Source organism: Pygocentrus nattereri, chromosome 21, assembly GCF_015220715.1.
Source record: "Pygocentrus nattereri isolate fPygNat1 chromosome 21, fPygNat1.pri, whole genome shotgun sequence".
NCBI lineage: Eukaryota > Metazoa > Chordata > Actinopteri > Characiformes > Serrasalmidae > Pygocentrus > Pygocentrus nattereri.
This window is the reverse complement of record NC_051231.1, coordinates 3,467,205-3,482,200: the sequence shown is the minus strand read 5'-3', so window position 1 is coordinate 3,482,200 and position 14,996 is coordinate 3,467,205. Positions and strand designations below refer to the sequence as shown.

The 14,996-nt window shown below is 42.6% G+C and overlaps 2 protein-coding genes across 2 annotated transcripts; both read right to left on the bottom strand.

Annotated features, from left to right (window-relative positions):
* Positions 1-602: 602 nt before the first annotated feature.
* pdrg1 (p53 and DNA-damage regulated 1) lies at positions 603-5,734 on the bottom strand. Its single transcript, XM_017716583.2, has 5 exons — positions 5,587-5,734; positions 4,006-4,081; positions 1,520-1,594; positions 1,356-1,436; positions 603-1,112 (listed from the first exon to the last, which is right to left on the bottom strand). The coding sequence occupies exons 1-5, from the start codon at positions 5,662-5,664 to the stop codon at positions 1,030-1,032; spliced, it is 393 nt and encodes a 130-aa protein (XP_017572072.1). The 5' UTR covers positions 5,665-5,734; the 3' UTR covers positions 603-1,029.
* A 2,644-nt stretch (positions 5,735-8,378) lies between these two features.
* On the bottom strand, positions 8,379-14,325 carry si:ch211-266k22.6 (protein FAM217B). The gene is made up of 5 exons (XM_017716582.2): positions 13,848-14,325; positions 13,622-13,691; positions 11,943-12,010; positions 10,097-11,138; positions 8,379-9,146 (listed from the first exon to the last, which is right to left on the bottom strand). The coding sequence occupies exons 1-5, from the start codon at positions 13,943-13,945 to the stop codon at positions 8,874-8,876; spliced, it is 1,551 nt and encodes a 516-aa protein (XP_017572071.1). The 5' UTR covers positions 13,946-14,325; the 3' UTR covers positions 8,379-8,873.
* Positions 14,326-14,996: the final 671 nt, after the last annotated feature.

Sequence of the window (14,996 nt, the reverse complement as noted above, 5' to 3'; positions counted from 1 at the left end):
ATCACGTCCAGAGCTGTACCACCACACGCAACCCACTCACTACACTAAAAAGCCCTTAGACTATGCGAGAGATGATTAGTGTTCAATTACTATTCGTTTTAGATTTTTGGCTCATCAGTATTTTGTAATAAAACAGTAGATGAATTATGAAGACTCAAACCTGCCTGGTAAAATGCACAGCTGTATTTAAAGAAACCAGATGTTGACCCCACTGCAGCTTTCAGGTTCCAGGCTTTTCCTCTAGCAAACGTTCGAAAAGAACAACCTTAGTTTTAGAGACAAACTGTCCGCAGTAGTTTCGAACACATTTAGGTGGAAAATTGCTTTTGAGGTTTTAAATCTTTTCCAATATTGCTTCTGGTTCAGAGTAATTTACGTAACCACAGAGCGTTCCTTTCACGTAAAATTATACTGAGAAAGCCAAACTCCAAACCAGCAATGTCTGCAGAGAGCACAATGATAAACACCATCACAAAAACGAATAATATCCCTCCATTCAGCAATCGCAAAGCCCCGGCGTATGAGCATGGCTGCGACTGATGAAGGACTGCCCCCTGGTGGCTGAACAGGGTACTGAGCCGTCTTAATAGTGGAACACAAAGTTAAATGTTAAGGATTGTTAGGATTTATTTATAAAGCAAAATTTCCTCCTTGGCACAAAAAAATGACATCACACTGATCAGCTTAAACTGCATTTTTACAATAGGATTTTTTTTTTTAACACACACTGGGCTCCATGTGACAGCAGTACTCACATGGGTGTATCACTCATGTGTTTTAAACCAGAGGTGGGTAGAAAGGAATTTCTGCTATTGATGCAGCAAACGTCAGCACATCTGGAAGAGCTTGCACTTTTACTGAGATCTCTTTAACCTTCACACCTGCAACGATCTTCCTCGTTTTTGCCCAGATACTTTCACCTTCATTTGATGCTTGGGATCTTCTGATTTCATACTCTCGACTGCTCCCTTAGTTTCAATCATTACTCCGACATCAAACTCAGTCTCTAGTCAGCCTGAAAGAGCTGCATCATCTCTTGAGGATACCATTGATTGCTTTCAGCTCATCACTGCTGAGTGGAGACAGGTTGTATCCTCTGAGTTCAGGCTTCCCTGAAACACAGAAAAAATAAGTATGGTATATTGCTATACAATAAGACAGAGCTACTGATTAGACTTAGAGCAATTTGTAAAGATGACCTGTTTAACTTCTAACAGAGATAAATAAAATACATTTGGGAACACATTCGTACCACTAACAGCCCTATAGTTGGACTTTTGCGCTTATATTTTGCAGAAATATTACCACAGTCACACACATGACGCCTTTACTCAGAGATCAGTGTATCGGAGTACCTTGCAAGTCATTGAGATGATTTACTTTCGCCTTTAGCCGTTTTCGGATGTCATTTATTTCTTGGTCAAGCTGCTCTTGATCTGTTGAAGAGAAATTTCAAACACTGAACGCCGCTGTTCAATCAGACAGAGCAGGACTGATAAACAGGGTATGCCCTGCTTACCTTTCTGAATCATGGATTTGGCGTTCTCCTTGGGAAATTTAATAAACATGGTTCCGAAGCAGACTTTGACCGTCTCTGTGGACAAACAGGCAAGAAAACACTGGCAATTGTGGGAAAGACATCAGAGGAAAGAAGAGGAAAAGCAAGTATGTGTCATTAAAGACAAAACGTGCTGAGTCTACATTTTTCGTACAAGTCTCACTACACTGGTTCATCAGCTACACTACATTTCCAAAAGTTTGTAGACACCTGCTCATCCAGCGTTTCTTATGAAATCAAGGGTATTAATGCATAGCCTTCTGAGTCCTCTGAGAGGGCTTTATGCTCGGTGTCGGAATATTGCTGTGAGAAGTTTACGTGCATTCAGCTGAAAGGCCATTAAGGTTGTAGAACAGCCTACGCCTAAATATCAGACCGTTTTCAAATAAAGATTTAAAATGAACTTTTCTACACTGGAATTTTGAAATATTATTAATATTGTTACTTTTATTTTTGTATTTTGTTACATTTTATTACTATTATTATGTTTCGTTCTGATTAATTATTTTGTTTTCCAAACTCGGTTAACACTTCATTTGAAGTGGCCTTTTGTAGATGATTAATAAACTCTTAACAGAGTATCAGTAACACATCAATAACATATCAGTGAAGTAGCAGCAGTGTAGCGTCTGAATACACCGAGGTAAATCTCTTGTAGACGTTCTGTTGATGCATAACATGAAGTAGACTTCACTGTAACCTCAACCCAAAACCTAATCCTAACCCTCACCCTAACTTTAATCTCAACCCAAAACCTAATCCTAACCCTCACCCTAACCTTAATCTCAACCCAAAACCTAATCCTAACCCTCAACCGGACCCTAATCTTAACCCTAACCTTAATCTCAACCCAAAACCTAATCCTAACCCTCAACCGGACCCTAATCTTAACCCTAACCTTAATCTCAACCCAAAACCTAATCCTAACCCTCAACCGGACCCTAATCTTAACCCTAACCTTAATCTCAACCCAAAACCTAATCCTAACCCTCAACCGGACCCTAATCTTAACCCTAACCTTAATCTCAACCCAAAACCTAATCCTAACCCTCACCCAGACCCTAATCTTAACCCTAACCTTAATCTCAACCCAAAACCTAATCCTAACCCTCACCCTAACCTTAATCTCAACCCAAAACCTAATCCTAACCCTCACCCAGACCCTAATCTTAACCCTAACCTTAATCTCAACCCAAAACCTAATCCTAACCCTCACCCAGACCCTAATCTTAACCCTAACCTTAATCTCAACCCAAAACCTAATCCTAACCCTCACCCAGACCCTAATCTTAACCCTAACCTTAATCTCAACCCAAAACCAAATCCTAACCCTCACCCTAACCTTAACCTCAACCCAAAACCTAATCCTAACCCTCAACCGGACCCTAATCTTAACCCTAACCTTAATCTCAACCCAAAACCTAATCCTAACCCTCACCTAGACACTAATCTCAACCCAAAACCTAATCCTAACCCTCACCCTAACCTTAATCTCAACCCAAAACCTAATCCTAACCCTCACCTAGACACTAATCTCAACCCAAAACCTAATCCTAACCCTCACCCGGACCCTAATCTTAACCCTAACCTTAATCTCAACCCAAAACCTAATCCTAACCCTCACCCAGACCCTAATCTTAACCCTAACCTTAATCTCAACCCAAAACCTAATCCTAACCCTCACCCTAACCTTAATCTCAACCCAAAACCTAATCCTAACCCTCACCCAGACCCTAATCTTAACCCTAACCTTAATCTCAACCCAAAACCTAATCCTAACCCTCACCCAGACCCTAATCTTAACCCTAACCTTAATCTCAACCCAAAACCTAATCCTAACCCTCACCCTGGCCCTAATCCTAACAGTAAATTTAACCTGAACCCAAACCTAATCCTAACCCTGGCCCTAATCTTAACTTCAAACCAAAACCTAATCCTAACCCTCACCCGGACCCTAATCTTAACCTCAAACCAAAACCTAATCCTAACCCTCATCTACACCCTAATCTCAAACCAAAACCTAATCCTAACCCTCACCCTGGCCCTAATCCCAACAGTAAACTTAACCTCAACCCTAAACCTAATCCTCACCCGGACCCTAATCTTAACATCACACCAAAACCTAATCCTAACCTTCACCCTGGCCCTAATCCTAACCTTAACCTCAATGCAAAACCTAATCCTAACCATCACCCTGGTCTTATTCCTTACGCTTATGAGCGTTTATCTCATCTAAAAATTAGGTACTACCATTATTTCGGATTGTCGTCACCCTTTGTGCTTAGATTTTGATATTTTATATATTTCTCTTTAGTTACAGCACATTAAAAAGTCCATTCCATGACCATTCCTGCGTCAGTATTATGTGTGCCTTTAAGTTGGTTTAACTGACTAGTTGGAAGGGGTGCCTGGATACTTTTGGACATGCACAGTAGTAATTCACTCACCATTTTGAGAAGCACTGTTTCGAAGCGCATTCATGGCTTCTCGATTTCTGTTCCTTCTTGTGTCCAGGTCTACAATCTACATTAAAGAATTAAGTTAGTTAACAATTCAGAGGAACTAGGTGATATTCATAAAATCATAAAAATAGCATAGCATCCATTATCAGCACTTTCTCCTCCTGAACAGGGTTACAGGGTTTGAGTGTTATGATTCTAAATGTAAGGTAGGCTGTGTTAATATAGCTAATAGAGAACACACACACACACACACACACACATTCTAAGCCGCTTCTCCTTCTGGGTTGCAGGGGGTGCTGAAGCCAAACCCAGCGGTCATCAGGTGGAAGGCAGGATACACCCTGGACAGTTTGTCAGTCCATCGCAGGGCAGACAGACACATTCACTCACACCTAGGGCCAATTTAGCATGTCCAATTGGCCTGACTGCATGTCTTTGGACTGTGGGAGGAACCCGGAGAACTAAGAACCCGGAGGAAACCCACACAGACACGGGGAGAACATGCAAACTCAACACAGAGAGGACCCTGGTCGCCCGGCTGGGGAATCGAACCCAGGCCCTTCTTGCTGTGAGGCGACAGCGCCACCCACCGTACCACCCTAATAGAGAACACATTTAACATATCAAAAGTGCCTGTTATTTTATATAAATAATGCTTTTACTGTGTAATGGAGCCCAGGGTCCTCTCAGAGACCGCTGACTAAGTTTTTATAAAAAGACATGGGTTCAGTTCCTGCGTTCATTCACATGTTAGAATTTTACACACCTAACTACATCAGCTAGAAGCGACAGACCACTTCATTCGCCACACTACATATCCCAGAATAATAATAATAATAATAATTTACATTTATGCCATTTGGCTGACGCTCTTATCCAGAGCGACTTACAATTTGATCATTTTACACAGGTAGGTGAAGGTGGTGTTAGGAGTCTTGCCCAAGGACTCTTATTGGTATAGTGTAGGGTGTTTACCCAGGCGGGGCATTGAACCCCAGTCTACAGTATAGAAGGCAGATAATAATAACAATAATAATAATAATAGTAATAATAATGTAGAATGTAAAAATAACTTTTTCGCGGTCTGGCTAAAAGTGCTGAATATAAAACACTTCTCCTCTGCACTTTGGACTCCAATTGTTCTTCCAAGAACTCGGTGAAATATTAATATTTTACAGTATTACAAAAGCTTTAAAATACTCAGAAATTCTTAAGGTTTTCGATAATTTATACAGTAATGTTAAACTTCTCATAACATCCGAGTTAAAACAGACTTCAGCAGTTGGGCAACGCTAGCTAACAGCTAACGCCGCTAACAGCTCGTGAACAGCGACCGTTACGTTGCCGCAGCAACGGTCATTCCGAATTTAAACAAATACTGAGGCCTCGCGAGTCGCAAACTCCCGCCAAATCGCCCACGGATTCGGTGAAGGAGCGGGTCGACGACCCGGTTCTATAGCAACCAGCCTAGCAACAACAGCCTGGCAACGAGTCCGCTCTGAAAGCCTCCACACGCAACGCTAATGTTCTGTTTTAACGGCTCTTCTGAACTAGTACTTGATCCACCTGCTGTTTATCAGCGAGAACGTCTTCAGCCGCCACCTCCACCTCCATCAGGTGCTCCATCACCCTCGAGGGATCCATCGCGCCAACACAGCGGGCTGGACACCACGCGAGTAAATGCAGAAAAATACGTCCGCCCGTTCAGGGAAACAAGGACTGAGCGAAAATCAGTTCCGCCCTCTCAGTCAGAGGAGGTAAAGTTAAGTAAAATTACGCTCCAGTAAAAGTAACATTACTTCAATACTTCAATAAAACAGCGACTCGGGTACAAGTAAAAGTACATGTCCAGCACAACTTAATCAGGAATAAAAAAAAAGCTAAAAGAATCCCCAAATATTACTGAAACGTATCATTACACGCAGTGGTAGGGAGAGGCTAGAGTTCTGTTTACCCAGTTAGGCGTAGTCAGGTAGTCTTTTCGTTTTTTCGTCTGCTTTCCTGACTATTTTCGTTTGACTGAGTTCCATTCCAGTCATTTAGTTACTAGTTACTTTTTTCTGTCTTTTTTACACTAACACAAAGTCAAGTCAAGTCAAAAGTCTACAAACAATTAAAAAAAAAATTGTTTAGATTACTGTCCTGCAAGTTTTAACTAGTTTTTAATGTCCCCAAACATTTTAAATGCGTAGACATTTATTTTGGAAAATAATCTTAGACAAATATTACAAACAAATGAGAGAGGGAGAGAGAGAGAGAGAGAGGATATAGTGAGAGAGGGAGAGGGAGAGAGAGAGAGGATATAGTGAGAGAGAGAGAGAGAGAGAGAGAGAGAGAGGATATATAAATATATATATAATAGATATATTATTATAATAATAATAGATATATTCTAGAAATAGAATAGAGAGAGAGAGAGAGAGAGAGAGAGAATATAGTGAGAGACGGAGAAAGCGAGAGAGAGAGGATATATATATATATATATATATATATATATATATATATATATAGAGAGAGAGAGAGAGAGAGAGAGAGAGGATATATATATATATAATAGATATATTATTATAATAATTATATATATATATTCTAGAAATAGAATAGAGAGAGAGAGAGAGTATATAGTGAGAGAGAGAGAGAATATAGTGAGAGACGGAGAAAGAGAGAGAGAGAGGATATATATATATAATAATAGATATATTATTATAATAATAATAGATATATTCTAGAAATAGAATAGAGAGAGAGAGAGAGAGAGAGAGGATATATATATATACATATATATATATATATATATATATATATATATATATATAAAATAGATATATTATTATAATAATAATAGATATATTCTAGAAATAGAATAGAGAGAGAGAGAGGATATATATATATATATATATATATAATAGATATATTATTATAAGAGAGAGAGAGAGAGGATATAGTGAGGGTATAATGATAAATAAAATTAACTGAACTAATTTACAAAAGATACAAAAGAAATGGGACTGTGACTGGACAATAAGATGAAACGTGGTATTTAGTCTAATACTCTGCTGAATCACCAGTGGGCTGCCCAGAAAACGCTGGGCAAAAAAGCTAGCAGGCCCAAGATGGCCCGCTGTCCAAGTAGGTTTATCATTTTAATTTAGATCAAAATGATGCATCAAAAGTAAATAACAGAGCCTAACAATCTCCAGTTCCTGTGCTAATAGATACTGGATGCCCTACTACGTTCCACTGTAGTTCTATAGGGAACCTAAAGAACTTCTACCTTTTTTCAGAAAGGCACTGTTGCATCTACTTGTAGGTAATATGGGTTTAGACTACCAAACCAAAGTAGAAAAATGCTTAACTTTCACTGTTTACAATCATTTTCAGCGGGGTCAGGGGATGCTGAGGCACATAGTACACAGAGGTCACCAACGTTCTGCAGAGTCAATCACTACAGACCTCCAAACTTCATGTGGCCTTCAGATCAGCTCAAGAACAGCGTAGAGAGCTTCATGGAATGGGTTTCCATGGCCGAGCAGCTGCATCCAAGCCTTACATCACCAAGCGCAGTGCAAAGCGTGGAATACAGTGGAGTAAAGCGCCGCCACTGGACTCTAGAGCAGTGGAGACGTGTTCTCTGGAGTGACCAATCACGCTTCTCCTTCTGGAAATCCGATGGAGAAGTCTGGGTTTGGCAGTTGCCAGGGGAACGGTACTTGTCTGACTGCATTGTGCCAAGTGTAAAGTTTGGTGGAGGGGGGATCATGGTGTGGGGCTGTTTTTCAGGAGTTGGGCTCGGCCCCTTAGTTCCAGTGAAAGGAACTCTTAAAGTTTCAGCACCAAGAGATTTTGGACAATTTCATGCTCCCATCTTTGTGGGAACAGTTTGGGGACGGCCCCTTCCTGTTCCGACATGACTGCACACCAGTGCACAAAGCAGGTCCATAAAGACGTGGATGAGCCAGTTTGGTGTGAAAGAACTTGACTGGCCTGCACAGAGTCCTGACCTCAACCTGATAGAACACCTTTGGGATGAATTAGAGTGGAGACTGTGAGCCAGGCCTTCTCGCCCAACATCAGTGTCTGACCTCACAAATGCGCTTCTGGAAGAACGGTCAAAAATTCCCATAAACACATTCCTAACCCTTGTGGAAAGCCTTCCCAGAAGAGCTGAAGATGTTATAGCTGCAAAGGGTGGGCAGACAACCTATTAAACCCTATGGATTAAGAATGGGACGTCACTCAAGTTCATGTGAAGGCAGACGAGCGAATACTTTTGGCAATATAGTGTAGATTCACATTTTCTCCATGCCAGGAAAAAAAACTCTTTTTAACATGAAAAAATGTTAAAGCACAAAAATGTGTCAATTTGTCTATTTTACTGAAACATAACCGACAATAACAAACAGCAATGCAAATTAAACAGATTTACATTCATTGTTGTGCTGAAACAGTGTGCTGTGGTGAAGACTAATGAGGTACTATGATGTGTTATTGCGTGAAAATGCCCAGGAAAGGGCCGACTTACTGGAATGTTGTAAAACCCCTGATATTTAAGTCCCAGAGCCTGAACATGGCAGTCGTGGGCCAATCCTTTTACTGAGGAAGTGGAATTATTAATATTGCTAAAAAAGAATATGTTTCTAAGCTGCCTACAACATTTATACCCCATAATCCTCCTAGCAAAAATACATGACCTTCTTTAACACAAGTACAAAGAAGACAAATATCCGGAAATAGATCATTTACAGTAGTAATAAAATAAATAAGAATGATAAAATAGAGGGAAACGTGCCTTTACTGTTCACTAAACAACATAAAAAACACAGAGATACAGAAACTATATAGAAAAGCGGGATCTAATTATGGTATGCATGAGAACGTTTATGTTGGGTGACGAACTCGACGCGCTTCTGTTTCCCAGTAGACCTACTGGGGTCCTTGGAGTCCTTGGAATTGTGCAAGTCATCTGAACTGGTAGCACCTGATGACTTTGAGTCCTGCTGTAAATGCTGTGCTGCAGTCCTTCGCTCGGGCCTTGCTCTCCTGTAGCCGTCCTCTCTCACATCCCCACAGGACCGGCTTCTTTCCCCTGGGCCTTTTTCCCTCGAAGTGCTGACCTCCTTGCACGGCTGCACAATATGGACAAAATACCGTATTACAGTTATATCTCTAGATATTGTGATCATACGGACACTTTCATCATTTAAACAGTGTATTTCAAACAGCTTGGTAAACCCTTGGTGTGACATGGTTAAAGGAATGCTCTGTATTGTTCAAACGAATTATGTTTTAATTTAATTAAAGTGTATAGCTGGTCTTTGTAGTTCTACAGTTACAGACTGTAGTCCATCTGTTCCTCTGATACCCTGTTACCCTGTTCTTCAGTGGTCAGGACCCCGATGGACCCTCACAGAGTAGGTACTGTTTGGATGGTGGGTCATTCTCAGCACTGCAGTAACACTGATGTGGTGCTGGTGTGTTAGTGTGTGTTGTGCTGGTACGAGTGGATCAGACACAGCAGTGCTGCTGGAGTTTTAAACACTGTGTCCACTCACTGTCCACTCTCTTAGACACTCCTACCTTGTCAGTCCACCCTGTAGATGTAAAATCAGAGACGACAGCTCATCTGCTGCTGCACAGTTTGGTCATCCTCTAGTCCTTCATCAATGGTCACAGGACCATCACCGTTGGCTACTTTTGGTTGGTGGACTATTCTTAGTCCAGCAGCGACACTGCCAAATAGTACCTGCTCTGTGAAGGTCCACATATATGTATATAAAACGTCTTACCAGACTACCAAATACCCACAAAAGTGAGCCTTAGGAACATAAATAAATAAATAAATAAAAGAAATTTTATGATTTAGACCTTTGCGATTGTTGTAATTTGCTGGGTAATGAGAATGCCTTAATTCATCAAAAACACCCACAAAAACTCATGGAATGTCTGAGTTTGGTCAAAACACTCATAGCATACAATTAAAGGATTATTGTTTGGCTATAAGCTCATTTGCGTAATCAGTATTACAAAAGTAAATATCACAATAATGCTTAACAAGTGATGCTTTCTGAAGCCCTACCTCCACGCTTATATTACTGGAGCTCTCTTGAGGGCTGCATGGGCAACATGCTGGGTTCCTAATGTTTCCAATGGCCTGCATGCGCTTCAAGTGACTAGTACTGTCCAGTGGGTCACTAAGTCTATGGCTGCGAGGTGCAACCCCACGCTGGAACTGCTGTGCCCGGCTCTCACTGCTGCTCCTCCGGGGCATCCCTGGAGCCCTCCCCCTCTTTTCTGGAAGCGGACTCAAATGTGAGTGGTGAGGGTGAGCATATAAGCGGCACGCTCCATTGCAAATGGGATAATTTTTGCGGCAGTTGGGGCAGGTACAGCTGGGTGGCTGGAGGGGGGGTGCATTAGCCAGGGAAGACAGCAGCGCGAGGGGGAAGGCCCGCTGGCACTGGAGGATGCTTTTCGGAGCACTCAAGTTAGAATGAGGACTGGTGTGGGGTCTGTGGCGGCTGCTCCACGAAGAGGGGACAGCCTTGCTGCTCTCCTCATGGACTGTGTGTATCTGTCGCCATTCCAGTTGCAGAAGTCGCTCAAGGTACCTCTCCAGCTGGCCCACGGGTCGAGGCCGGGGCATGCCCTTGCCCTCCGTGTTCAAATACACGGCCAGCTGCTGGAGGTTCCAGGAGTTGAAGGGTGGGGGAAGAAAGTCTGGGTAGCCACCACTGGAGCGGGACCGACGCACAGCCCGTGAAGGCTGGAAGTCTTGGGGATCGATTACTTCTGCACGCAGATGGAGCTGTGGAGGGGCAGTGACAGAAGGAGGTCCCGGGAGCCTCTCAGTGTCAGACAGGTCACTGCCACTGTCCGTGTCCTCAGCTTTGGGTTCAGGTGGGCAGACTGAAGACTCACTTTGGGTTTCATGCTTTTTTAATTCCTGCCGTGGTGCAGAAACTGAAGTCAGGGAAAGCGGCAGAGAGCTGGGAAGTTTTCCAGAGTCTACGGAGTCTTTTTCAACACTGCGCCGTGTATCCCGCCTGTGGCGCCGTTCCCTCGGTCCGCTTGAGGAGGACACGTGTGGCTTTGGCTTGGCAGTAATTTCTTTCGGGTTCCTATAGAAAAAGCGTTAATGTTAGAAAATCAGATTCTGTCAGTAGTCTTAGTTTACATGCACTTGAGTGATCAGATAATGGGGAACCTCTGGGTCTACATGAGAAAGACAGTAATCAGATTTCTGCTTTACAACCAGCCAATAGACTCACAGAAGACGACGTGATGTAAATATAACTTAAAACTCAAACTTCATGCACTACATGCACTGAGAGATCAGGTTACTGAGCTAAAGTCCAGCCTCTTTATTGGATTTCTAGATCGGATTTCTAGTATGGTGTTTACATGACCGTTTGAATAGTCTGATACCTGCATTATTTAGTGCATGCATACGTACTCATAGCCAATCAGCCAAGATATTTGTGTGGTCTGAGGTTTACTTCCAAATAATGGGGGTTTATAGGCGTAACCCAACGATTACCAGCCAAGCAAACTGCCTGCCCACCACATCCCGAGACATTATCTCAACAATCTCAAACAGAAGCCACAAAACAACTGGCTAATGTAATTTCTCGCTCTGTATGACATACTGCTATCTACAAAACAGACAAGAAGCAGGGCTTCAATACTGCTCTTTCAGCTATGTTTAGCTATGTGACGTACTTTTGTCCTTTTTTATAGACAGCAGCAAAAGTTGTTTTGTGATTTCTTCACAACTCGCTGTGGCTCAAGGCAAGTGTGATGATTTGGCACTGTATAATGATGATTTTGACATTTTTAAGGAACTGAAATACACAATGAAGTGCATAAATTCGCACAATTCATTTGAAATCTATAATGAAGCATGCTTGGTTAATAGAACTCACAGAGCTGTAGCCGTGACCATGATTGAGGCCCTATCGGATCTCGTCCTCCTCCCTCTTAGCTGTAAACCCTAGAGATAGAAGGGAAAAGTGAAGAACTCTAGACAGAAACAGAACATTAGATAATGTGAGCATTGAAGAAAACTGTCCAGATCTCTAAACACACCATAGCAATACTACAGGACTCTCTACAGGAATCCAACAGGTAACTGGCACTGTTGCTACAGCTTGTTATAAGATATTAGACCGGTATAACAAATTCATACAGAAGAGCACTGCACATTTTAGGAAGGGCACTAAATTTTATAGCGTCCTAGTACGGGAGCAGTCATGGCTGGAGGTTGGGGAAACAGCCTTGTGGCCAGAAGGTCACTGGTTTGATACCCTCAGCTGACAGTACGGGACTGAAGAGCCCTTGAGCAAGACACCCAACCCCCAACCGTTCCCCAGGTGCCATGGATAGGGCTGTCCATCACTCTTAGGTGTGTTCAAAGCCCCCTAGTCTGTGTAAGTAAATGTAATTGGTTTCTGTACTTTAGTATTTTTTGGTGTATCTGTACTGAAGTTTCTCCGTTCTGGACTTTCTCCTTTCACTCCACTACATTTCAGAGTCTAATATCCGACTTTTTCCTCCTACATTTTGAGAAATCTGTCGTTCCTTTTGGTTTCTGTGTGTATAAAAACGTCACATGTCAAAACGAAAGAAGCGCAAAGCCAGATCACCAATCAGGGCACAGCGGTCACTTTGTTTAGAGCTGGTTTTGACCTGTTGGTCATACCGACCCAGTGCAGCACGCGGTTCAACGTCAGCGCAGCAGCGTAAAACTTTGGGAGAGTCTGTTCAACATAAATGATGAACTAACCTAACTTTGTGTAAATAGAGCTCAATATAGAAATATGTCCACATATGCAGTCGAGACTGACGCGGCTTTTTTCTGAATTTCTACAAACACCATTTCATTTTATAGTAAATGAGTTTGGGCTGGTTTATGTTTATGAACAGACGCCTACAGATCAACATAGTAAAGGAGCTCATCTGTGATCCTGAGTTTAAAGCCAGTTTTTATTCAACTTAAACTTGGAACTAAGTTGTAAATAAATCTGAAACTGAAACTTTGCTTGTGTGTAAAAAGTGATTTCAGAGCCACTCGGTTCTCCCTGATGGAACCTGTTTACCTTCAGTGTTTTGTGCTTCTGATCATTTTAATAGACGTCAGCGTCACTAATTAATGACGTTCTATTAAAAGACTGGTTTACCAAGAGAGACGCTGGAGGACTTTCACCTGAAATGAGTTCATGAAGCCAGTCTGGTTATAAAAATGATAACAGGACATCAGAGCCAGAATTACTCTTTTAGTACTTTTACTTTATACTTAAGTACATTTGAAGGGAAATACTTTAGTACTTTTACTCAAGTGGAGGTCTAAAGGGAGGAACTTCTACGTTTACTGGAGGAATATTTACCTTGGGGGTCTCTACTTTAACTCAAGTACATGGTTTGTGTATTTCGTCCACCACTAGTGTGTATGTGGTGCTTCACTGCACCGAGGTGAAATTTCCCTGTTGTGGGACTAATATTGGTCACTTAGCTAGTGTATTTTCACAGCCAGGTCTCACACACACATGCAAATAAATCTTTGCATACACCACATGCACCTCAACTTCCATATAACGGCACTCACATTCTCGATTGGCATATGATCTTCCTTTTCTGCCCGTGAAGAGTGCACAGCTGTGCCAGTGCTTCTCCGGCTGTTGGTGAAACAAAGCAGTTCAGTGGTTGGTAATGCCAAGACGCACAGAGCAGGAATCTTTGTTTACAGGTGAATGAATGATGGGGCAGAGAAATGGGTGGTTTTATTATATGAATGCAACGTTAAAACTAAGCTGCTCCTGCCTGGCTCTTACCTGGATGCACGTCCTGAAGCTTTGGCCTTCGCTCGTTTGTGGGCTGTGGGCTGACTGTGGCCGTTCTGCATGGGCCTCTCCTGCAGCACTGTGCCCATCACTGACGCTGTTCACAGCGGGCTTCACCATCGGCTCCAGCAGCTCGCAGGGCCTCGTCTGTCTCTGCCTCGGCTGTGCAGCTACACCCGCCATTCATCCACACTCATCATCCGCTCCTCTAATCCCTTCCACAGCTGTACCGTCGACAGGATCCTGTTTGGCCGCGATGAATAATTCATCGGTGACCTGATCGTCTGTCCGTAATGAGAAGCTCGAGCCCAATTAGCGAGTCTGTGAGATTTCCTTTTCAAACCGCACCGCAAATCGACCCATTTTCCTTCCCTGCGACCCCCAGAACACAGACACTTACACACGCGCCGCGAATCCAGCTGTTGGGGATCTGCGGTGGGCGAGTCGCGAGCGAATCGTTCTGCCTTTGAACGACTCTTGCGAGTGAATCGAGCGAATCGATTCTCAAGTACGAACGAGTCATACGTTTTATTTATATATATATAAAATACAGTTAAGAAATGTAATGCACACAAAATAATTTTGATGCACAAAAACAACGATTCCTACGGAGCCCCGCTGGTGACATCCTGTAGAAATAAAAAATAATGCGTGGGAACGAGATCCTAATGCGTGGCCAAGACTTGCTAAGTCGTGGGAACAGGATAGACTTAGTAAGTCGTGGCCACGCGTTAGGATCTCGTTCCCACGCGTTGATAAGGCGTGGCCACGCATTGTTTTTATTTCTACAGGATGTCACCAGTGGGGCTCCTTAGATTCCTGCTGAAAAGATAGAAATCATCTCGCACGAATCAGGCACCATCTGATATGAATCCTAGTGGTCCTAATGGTTTTTTCAGCGGGGGTAATCAGTGGGGAAAATGCTAATTTAACCACATAAAAACCCCACAGAGCTCTGATGGTTCAGCCTTTATCTGATGTTGTTCTGTTGTTTAGGATATTATTTTATTTTATTTTGCCGTATGCCCTCGGACACTTTGCACCGCCCGTAATGAGCTCTTTAGCAGCGGCTGTTGCCAGGTTGGATGAACTTTAACCCTTAGGGCCTAGGTCCATTAGATGCGTGTTTTCACCCATTTT

Excerpts from the sequence above, each read along its gene's own strand:
- si:ch211-266k22.6 (XM_017716582.2), bottom strand. The coding sequence starts at position 13,945 with ATGGGCACAGTGCTGCAGGAGAGGCCCATGCAGAACGGCCACAGTCAG. Across the intron at positions 11,139-11,942 it reads ATGGTCACGGCTACAGCTCT|GAACCCGAAAGAAATTACTG; the intron begins GTGAGTTCTATT and ends CTTTTTCTATAG. Across the intron at positions 9,147-10,096 it reads CCAGTAATATAAGCGTGGAG|CCGTGCAAGGAGGTCAGCAC; the intron begins GTAGGGCTTCAG and ends CATATTGTGCAG.
- pdrg1 (XM_017716583.2), bottom strand. The coding sequence starts at position 5,664 with ATGGATCCCTCGAGGGTGATGGAGCACCTGATGGAGGTGGAGGTGGCG. Across the intron at positions 1,437-1,519 it reads CAAATCCATGATTCAGAAAG|ATCAAGAGCAGCTTGACCAA; the intron begins GTAAGCAGGGCA and ends TCTCTTCAACAG. Across the intron at positions 1,113-1,355 it reads TCATCTCAATGACTTGCAAG|GGAAGCCTGAACTCAGAGGA; the intron begins GTACTCCGATAC and ends TCTGTGTTTCAG.